This window comes from Aquarana catesbeiana, linkage group LG05 (genome assembly GCF_042186555.1).
Source record: "Aquarana catesbeiana isolate 2022-GZ linkage group LG05, ASM4218655v1, whole genome shotgun sequence".
NCBI classification, from domain to species: domain Eukaryota; kingdom Metazoa; phylum Chordata; class Amphibia; order Anura; family Ranidae; genus Aquarana; species Aquarana catesbeiana.
The window spans coordinates 32629739-32639306 of record NC_133328.1 but is presented as its reverse complement, the minus strand read 5'-3'; the positions used below and the strand labels follow the sequence as shown (position 1 = coordinate 32639306).

General features: G+C 44.4%; 1 protein-coding gene across 1 annotated transcript in view; it reads right to left on the bottom strand.

Moving 5' to 3' along the window:
• Positions 1-1434: 1434 nt before the first annotated feature.
• The window catches only part of PDK4 (pyruvate dehydrogenase kinase 4), a gene marked incomplete in the record, with an annotated part of 30328 nt that continues 22194 nt past the window's right edge, over positions 1435-9568 (bottom strand). Inside the window, 3 exon segments of the mRNA XM_073629576.1 lie at positions 1435-3313; positions 5512-5625; positions 7793-7903. Coding sequence (XP_073485677.1) covers positions 3185-3313; positions 5512-5625; positions 7793-7903 — 354 coding nt within the window.

Below are 9568 nucleotides of genomic sequence, written 5' to 3'. Positions count from 1 at the left end.
TAGCAGTGGTGCAGCCATGCTAGGCTTCAATAGGCTTGCTGCTTTTCTTAACAGCAACAGTGCCAAGTATTTTAAAGCGGAAGTAAACCCATCCATTTAACAGTTTAAAAAAGTTACATTTCCAGCACATGCCGGGAATGTAAAACTCCCATTGGTCGGGTTCTCAACCAAACTGTCAAACCATCCAATGGCTGGTGTCATAGCGGATCACATATGCAGCATCATGGCAGTTGTAGATCAAACAGAGGCCAAGATGGCAGCTTCCTTGGCTGAAAACGATAAGAGGGTTTACTTCCACTTTAAGTACACCAAAGAGAAGGCATACTGTAATACAGAATCTTCAGCTCAAGTAACTCCATTGAGAGGCTTAGGGCTCATTCACACCAATTCAGAGACCCATGCAGCGTGCGTTTTTATGTGCCAGATGTTCCCTGCAGTTGCCGCTAGCTACCTGTTAAAAATCAGCATTAGGAGCCGCTGTATAGCTTCTCTCACACCTGCGCATTTCCATCCAAAGGGGGACACAGAATATCGGACAATCTCGTGCACATAAAAACACGCACTGTACGGGCCTCTGCACCCATGTGAACGAGCCCTTATAGGTCCAGCGATGAACACATTCAAGACCTTCACATAAGGTACCTTTGCTTATAGCGGTATTTCAGAAATAGGATTTTAGAACATCACAGAAATTAGAAAAATTTCAAAATATGTCATCCGCTCTAATCCACAGGTTCAAAAGATGAGGCGTGTCCTGCTGCACCTAGTATAAGGAACGACCCTAGCGCCATAGACATGACTTCTTTTCATATAGAACTGTCCTGTGGATGTAGACTCTCTCTATGAACATCAGCAACATGAAAGGCGAAAGCTGGCCATACATTATATACAATTTTTTTATTCCATTTCCTTTAGATTTATCATCAACTATGTAGTGCTAGGGCCTGCCTGATTGCATACATATTGAAAGGTTTTAGGTTTGACCTCATATTATATGGTTTTGGGAAATCTAAAGGATAATTGTATAATGTATGGCCAGCCCAAGTCGGGGGTGGACAGATGAATATGGAATCCATGAGCCAGTCTGTCCAATACAGAAGCCAGTAGTTTTTTTTTTTTTTTTTTGAGGCAACTCCATTGAGGATTAGGCCTCGTTCGCATGGGGTGTACCAAAGCAGTGGAGGTCTGTGTCTACCGGCACAGGATACATTCCGTTGCAGTTACCTGGTCCCAAACATAGACAGTGTATGTTTGGGGCTGTGCACACACATGGCAGATTTGGAGCAGCCGCTGTGTTCCAATTGATATAAATGGCCTGCATGGGGATGCAAGGACCACCTGTGCGGATAAACATAGCCCTCCATGGGTAGTAGTACACCCCGTGTAAATAAGGCCTTAGAGCAGTGGTGTCCAAACTGCAGCCCTATGCCTGCCTTTTTCCGGCCCTTGGGGTACTATTCTTCCCACAGACAATGAACAATGAGGCAAAATAATTCCTTCCGTTGATGCCGACAATGGGGCACCATTCCGCTCACCGACGCCAGCAATGGGGCACCATTCCTCTCACCGACGCCAGCAATGGGGCACCATTCCTCTCACCGACGCCAGCAATGGGGCACCATTCCTCTCACCGACGCCAGCAATGGGGCACCATTCCTCTCACCGACGCCAGCAATGGGGCACCATTCCTCTCACCGACGCCAGCAATGGGGCACCATTCCTCTCACCGACGCCAGCAATGGGGCACCATTCCTCTCACCGACGCCAGCAATGGGGCACCATTCCTCTCACCGACGCCAGCAATGGGGCACCATTCCTCTCACCGACGCCAGCAGTGGGGCACCATTCCTCTCACCGACGCCAGCAATGGGGCAGCACATTGACGCCAGTGATGGTGTGTTGTTACCGACCCCAGGACATTTTCTACTCCCACTGGCCACAGTCCAGCCACTGTAAAGTCTGAAGGATAGTATACAGGCCCTTTGTTTAGAATGTTTGGAGACCCCTGCCTTAGAGCAACCATTCTCAACCATGGTTCCATGGAACCCCAAGGTTCCTCCAGAGGTTGCCAAGGGATCCTTGAGCTGTGGCTGGTTGACCTTCCATTTGATGGTGCCTGCATAGTTCCTGGACCAACAACACTTGGCAAAGCCAGCAAAACGACACCAATTATCTTTAGCTGTCTGTAAGGGTTGCATTATTTCTACTGACCACCAATATAAGGGGCCAGTGACTCATTTAAGGTTTCCTCTTGGCTAAAAAAAGGTTGAGGCTGTCTTAGAGATAACCTCAAAAGTTAGGCGCAAGCTGTATTTTTAGGGAGGATTGGCTACCTGGTTCCTGGGATTTGTCCATCCCTGGGCTAAGTGAATGGGTGCTGTATTTATTGACCCATGGCAATTCTCAATTGTGTATTAATTGTGCATTGAATAAACTTATTATACGTTGCTCGATGTTCATAAGCTCTACAGTTAAACGGATTTTCGTAATGCACACACATGCTTGTGATAGCTTTTTCAACCTAAAACATTCCGATTTTTATTACTCTGCTCCATGCTTTTTTATCTTCATGTTCCACACCGTTCTATGACCGCACGGTGGTGACCTAACTGGAGCCCTACATACAAAAAAGACTTCCTGAGAACCCCAAATTCATTTTGGCAATACTGAATAACTCTCCTTCCAGCTCTTACAGAGGCTGGCATATACAATTATTGACAGTTGAGGGAAGACAGGAAGGGGAATGACTATCAGTTCAAGAAGGGGTAGCGTCTTCAGAGTGATCTGTGGTTTGCCCAAACCTCGTTCTGTGTCGAAAAGATTTCCGAAGAGGACAACAAAAGTGAATGCTGTCAAATCTCATGGCACAAACCGTCCTCTTGATTCTTTGCTGTTTTTTTTTTTTTTCTTAAAAGGTGGTTTTCTTTGAGAATATGAATGCACAGTGGTTACGCACTGCTACGATTCTGACTTCTGGACAATGAGGTACCAGAAATGAGCACAAAATACACAACAACTATGTTAAATGTTTTCATCCTCTTGTGGCAATTTACTGTCTCTCCTTATTGCATCCCTGGCCAGCTCCAGCACAGTACAGTTTGCCTCTGTCTTCTCTGACACCCGCAGGTAGTGGTCCTATGCAATTTAAGTGCTTGATCCCTTTCTTCAGCGCCGTGCACTTCTTCTAAATGGCGAGGTTCTTTGGCTCGCTGCTGGGAATACACCAGTCGTCCGCTTCTGTGCAGAACTTATAGTGCTTCCAGGCAGACTTGTTGAAAACCGGTAACCGCTCGATGGATTCGGAGGACAATGCCTGTGACAATTCAAAAGACAAACCCGTCAGTATTACAATGCGGTCAAACTTTAACTCTAGTTAAAATAAAATTAGAATTCAATATAAGGGAGCACATGTTTTGAACTATAATGCCCCGTACACACGGTCGGACTTTGTTCGGACATTCCGACAACAAAATCCGACGGATGTTGGCTCAAACTTGTCTTGCATACACACGGTCACACAAAGTTGTCGGAAAATCCGATCATTCTGAACGTGGTGATGTAAAACACGTACGTCGGGACTATAAACGGGGCAGTGGCCAATAGCTTTCATCTCTTTATTTATTCTGAGCAGGCGTGGCACTTTGTCCGTCGGATTTGTGTACACACGATCGGAAAACTGATTTTGTTGTCGGAAAATTTTATATCCTGCTCTCAAACTTTGTGTGGCGGAAAATCCGATGAAAAATGTGTGATGGAGCCTACACACGGTCGGAATTTCCGACAACAAGGTCCTATCACACATTTTCCATCGGAAAATCCGACCATGTGTACGGGGCATTAGAATGTTTAGCACAAAATATTTTTTTCTTTTTCATAGATTTTCTAAAGCCAGAACTTTAAGAGGTGAAAATTGTCATTTAAAGTGGATGTAAACCCCGACATATACCCAGTGAAGTGAACAGCCTCAGATGATATACAGAGATGAAACAAATCTCCCTACATATGTTTTACATGTATATCTGCTGTCTTCAGCTTTATATACTGTTTAGAAAGTTCAGCTCAAGTTAGGAGATTTTCTCTTCCTGTTCAACACTGCAGTGCAGCCTGGGCATACAGCCAAGACAGCTGATTGGAGGAAAGACACACACCCCCTCACCTCATAGGGACAGACTTTCAGCTCTGATGGTTGAATCATTCAGGGCTCTGCTAAATCTATTTATAGCATCCTCCCCAACACAAAACTCCAGCTGCTTTTATCATATTTGTCCAAAATTATCAGGCTGATAACAGAAGAATGGAGCAGGAGACAGCTACAGGACATAGTGCTTTGAAGAGAGATAAGAAAACACTGCAGATATATGTGCCCAGCTCAAAATTTCATGAATCGGGTTTACATCCACTTTAAAAATATTTTTCTTAATAGCCACAAAGGATATAAATTCACTGTGTGTGCACCAAATGCCCTTACAAATCCAGTTATTGCTATTTAAAAACAGCAGTGACACCATCAGAGTCAGCAAAGCTGTGGGAGGGAACCAGGGGAACAGCCTACTACAGGCAGACTACATCAAAAATAGAGGAGGGGGCGGAGACAAGACCAGTCACCCTGCACAAGGGCAGAGAGCAGAGCTGTGGGAGGGGCACAGCAGGCTCCACCCACTACAGGGGGAAACTACAGAAAACTACAACAGGGAGCGGAGACCCGACCAGTCACCCTGCACAAGGAAAGAGCGCAGCAGTGAGCGGTCTTCATTACAGGAAGCTCCTACACAGAGGGAAAGTCTCACACTGGATTACTGAACAGATCTGGAAGCAAATACACAAAGCACACCAAGATATATACAAGAATGCACATGACTCTTATATTTGGACAATGATTATGCCAAAGTTCAGCTTTAGAGAGATATAGATAGAGGGGGAGAGAGAGAAAAAATGTAAATATTTTTTTAAAGCATTCTTACTTCATAGCTTTTCTTCACCCCTGCCTAAAAATTTTGCAATATAATAACATACCGTATTTGTCAGACCATAAAACGCACTTTCCCCCCAGGTATATGGGGGGGGAACGTCTCTGTGTCTTATGGTGCTAATATACGACAGGCACCACCCCCCGCCGCCACCACTGGAAGAGAGGCAGGAGAGCGGGGGACAGACATTCAAACCCCCCGTGGGCGATCCCCCTGCTCTGCCAGACATTCAAATGCCCATGGGCGCCGGGCGGATCCCCCTGCTCTGCCAGACACAGAAAACACAGCATTCGGCTGCTCTGTCAGCGGATGGGATAACATCAGGTAGGGCTGTGTTTGTGGCATTATTGGTCAGCCTGCATTATTGGTCAGCCTGCCTTTCATGGGCACTGGAAAATATTTTAGTACACCATTTGGTTCAGAATATTTTTTTTTCTTGTTTTCCTCCTATAAAACCTAGGTGGGTCTTTTGGTCAGGTGCGTCTTATGGACCGAAAAATACGGTATATACACACACATATACGACATTGAATATACTAATTACCTTTAAGTAAATGACAGCATCTGTTCCAAAACCTTCCATCGAATGTAGCATTAAATCACCTTGGAAATATTTGGCATAAAGTCGAGAGATGGGTAAACCATATCCGAAGCCCGCCTAGAGGATTAGAAATAAAAAAAACAGGTCTAATTTCTGCCTTTATTTTGTAACAAAGGGATCATTTGCACCCAGTCTATTAGAACTTATTTTGATGGTCTTGTGTGCTCTAAAGCAGTGGTTCTCAACCTCAAGCACCCCTGACAGGCCATGTTTACAGGTTTTCCTTTATCCTGCACAGGTGCTTTAAATCAGATAAAATAGCTGTGCAAAATACCAAGCCATTGACTAAGAGAAATTCCCAAAACATGGCCTGTTGGGGGTACTTGAGGACAGGGTTGAGAACAACCGCTCTAAAAACATCTGACATTTTTTATTTATTTTTTACTGTCCCATGTCCCTGCTGGGAGAAACCCTCATTTCCTGTGTGGTCACAAGAAAATGAAAATCCCACTTCCTGTGTGGTCATGGGGGAATTTTTCAGTGTACCCATTGGAGAGATTTATCTTCCCTTCCTGTTAGGGTTGCCACCTCATCCCTTTAAACCCGAACACACATAAAATTACACAGGTTCTGTGGCTGATTAAGGTGGTAATTAAACTCACTTGGTGCCTTATCTGCATTTAATGAGCCTCAGAACCTGTGTAATTCATGTGTGTTCGGGTTTAAAGGGATGAGGTGGTAAGCCTACCTCCTGGATCTCTGACCCCCGTCACCAGGACAGGAAGTGAGGAGAATAGTATCAAGGGGGATACAGGAGTGTCATTACTCTAAAACTAAAAGATGTTGGCTGCAATTCCACTTTAAGCTGGTTAAAGGAACTAGGCTCTGAGAAAGGAGGACAATCCTTTGAAAAGCATCAGCCAGCAGGGGCCCTACGGTCTGGAGACGGTTGATTCCAGGATTTTCTAGCCACGGAAAAAAAGTGGCTGTTTTGAGAGTGTGTGTGTGTGTGTGTATATATATATATATATATATATATATGTGTGTATGTATGTGTGTGTGTATGTGTGTGTGTGTGTGTGTGTGTGTATGTATGTGTGTGTGTGTGTGTGTGTGTGTGTGTGTGTGTGTGTGTGTGTGTGTGTGTGTGTGTGTGTGTGTGTGTATGTGTATGTGTGTATGTGTGTGTGTACGTACGTACATATATATATATATATATATATATATACATATACATATACACACACACACACACACACACACACACACACACACATCTATATATACATACACACGGTCATCCTCCAGAGATAAATACAGGGAGAGATTGTTTCAAAGCAAAAAAAAAAAAAAATCTGAGACAACTCTGCCACAATCTCACAGTATATAGGTTGGTGACAATCCCATTGGGGAGGCTTGGAAGAGAAGCACTGTGCAAAAAAAAAGAGCCAAGGGCTGGAACATTTAAAGTAGAACTATAGGCTAAATTTTTTTTCATTTTGGATAGAGTAAGGGAGGGTTAACTTATAACCCCCATCAGATATTTTTCTCATGATCTGTTGGGGAGATTTCCTTTCACTTCCTGTCCCATAGCCAAACAGGAAGTGGAAAAAAATCCCTGCAAATTAAGGGAATTCCTTGGGGGGGCCCCCTCCAAATCACCAGAACTAGTGCCACCATTAAGATCTCCCCTCTATTACTTTTCTGGGGACAACCCAAAATTTTGGATTTTTTTTACTTTCAATGATAATGGTAAACCAGACGAATAGAGAGGGTGAATCTCCCGAACGGGGACACAGACATCAATAAAAACCTAACAGGGGTTCTAGTTCACCTCCACTCTATCCAAAACTAAAATAAAAAGTTTTGCCTTGTTATACATTAAAAACTAAGAAGAGGGAAGCTGGCAGGAGGTTGTACCGGGTGGGGAGGACCCTCCTACATGGATTGGCATGTGAGATAAGAAAGGCATAATCCCGAGGATTTAATCGCTGAGAAATAGGACCAATTCCCCCGTGCCAGCTCAAGACTTACACACTAGCACAGCAGCGTATGACCTGTCCTCGGCCCACATCCCAGCTAAACAATTTATACTTATTAAATGTTCCTCGTCAACAAAAGGGCAATTCATTAGTGTTGGAACAGTCTGCGTGTTTCTGGGAGGGAGTTTGAGCAGCTGCGCTCTGCTATAGCCCTGCACAATCACAGCTTCATTCATCAAACCACATCAACAAATCAGGATCATCAATGTGTGCGAGGAGAAGGCAAAATGACCATCGCTCACCAGTGGTGCGTTACGAGCATTGTCCATCATGGGCATTGGGGCTGTGGAATACATATAGCTAAAAAGACGCTCTATTTTTCTTAAAGGAACTCCTCCTCCATTGTCAGAGATCTGGAAAACAAGCAGCACATCTGTTATTATAGATATTTATATAGCGCCGTCACATTTACACAGCACGTTAAATACAGTACATTCAAATCAGTCTCTGCCTCTAAGGAGCCTGCAATCTAAGGGCCCCATCTCACCATCATAAATACCAACTTTTTGGAAAATGCAACCTAATCAACCAACATGTCTTTGGAGCGTGGCATGCATAGTGTCCTGTGTGTCCTGCAGGAGGGGAGAGCACTATATTGTCAAAAGTATTGGGACACCTGCTTTTTACATAAACTTTACTGACATCCCAGTCTTAGTCCGTAGGGTTCAATATTGAGTTGGCCCACCCTTTGCAGCTATAACAGCTTCAACTCTTCTGGGAAGGCCGTCCACAAGGTTTAGGAGTGTGTCTATGGGAATGTTTGATCATTCTTCCAGAAGCACATTTGTAAGGTCAGGCACTGATGTTGGATGAGAAGGCCTGGCTCTCAGTCTCCGCTCTAATTCATCCCCTAGATGTTCTATCGGGTTGAGGTCAGGACTCTGCACAGGCCAGTCAAGTTCCTCCACCCCAAATACACTCATCCACACTATATTGCCAAAAGTATTGGGCCACCCCTCCAAATCATTGGGTGGAGGTGGGGGGGGATTATAGTGTGGGGTTGTTTTTGAGGCCACTCAAGTTTCTCCATCCCAAACTCGCTCATCCATGTCTTTATGGACCTTGCTTTGTGCACTGGTGTGCAGTCATGTTGGAACCGTTTTGTTTTCTTCAGAAAGCAGTCACAGTCTGAGTAGAAAAGTCTAAACCCTGCCAGCATGCTGCCAAGAAGGATCCTTATTCTCTGCAGGTAAGCAGTAGTCTTTTTGCACAGGTCTGACACCTCCAATCAGCAGACATAGCAAGAGATTTGCTGAATGCAGAGCTATAGGTCTGATTCAGCGGGGAATGTGTTGGATCTCTGCAGAGAGATGACTGATTACGTAAAGAAATCAATGGCCCACTCCGCAGATGCAGGCAGGAGAAAGTTTGTTGCTGAAACAAAACTAACATTTTGCCTATCTTTTGTTTTGATGAACCTAGAATGCAATTATCTGATGGATTTAATTGGACTTTAAGCACCACCAATACCATTAAGCTCCAACCCCTGCTATTAAAGTGGAAGAAAAGCCTAACACTAACTATTCTTACAAAAACATTCCCACCTCTCCCACCTATCCTGTGCACCAGATCTTTATATTTACCTTTTTAATTTTAAGCTAGTTCAGTCATGTGATCCTGCAGCTCTGGCTCCCATGTGTACGGAAGCGCTCGACAACTGTTGCGAATTTCAGGAGCGCTGATGTCAACCATAGGCTTTGTGGTCCAGCCATTTGCCACCCCCCCTCCTCTTCCCTGCAGCAGCCGCTCACCGACACAGGTAAGCTGGTGCTGCAGGACCATGTAACCAGACTGGATTAAAAAGAAGTGCACAGATTATTTTTACACAGGGAATGCAGGATAGATAGGAGGAGGAGGAGAAGAGGGAACATTTTTAAGAATAGTTAGCGTTAGGCTTTTGTTCCACTTGAAAATGTTAGAGCTCCTACTGCCAAATTAGATACAGACATTTAAAAGAAAAGGATGGGAATCTTTTTAATCATACTTACCGAAGTGGATGCTGCATCTGTCCTCTGTCA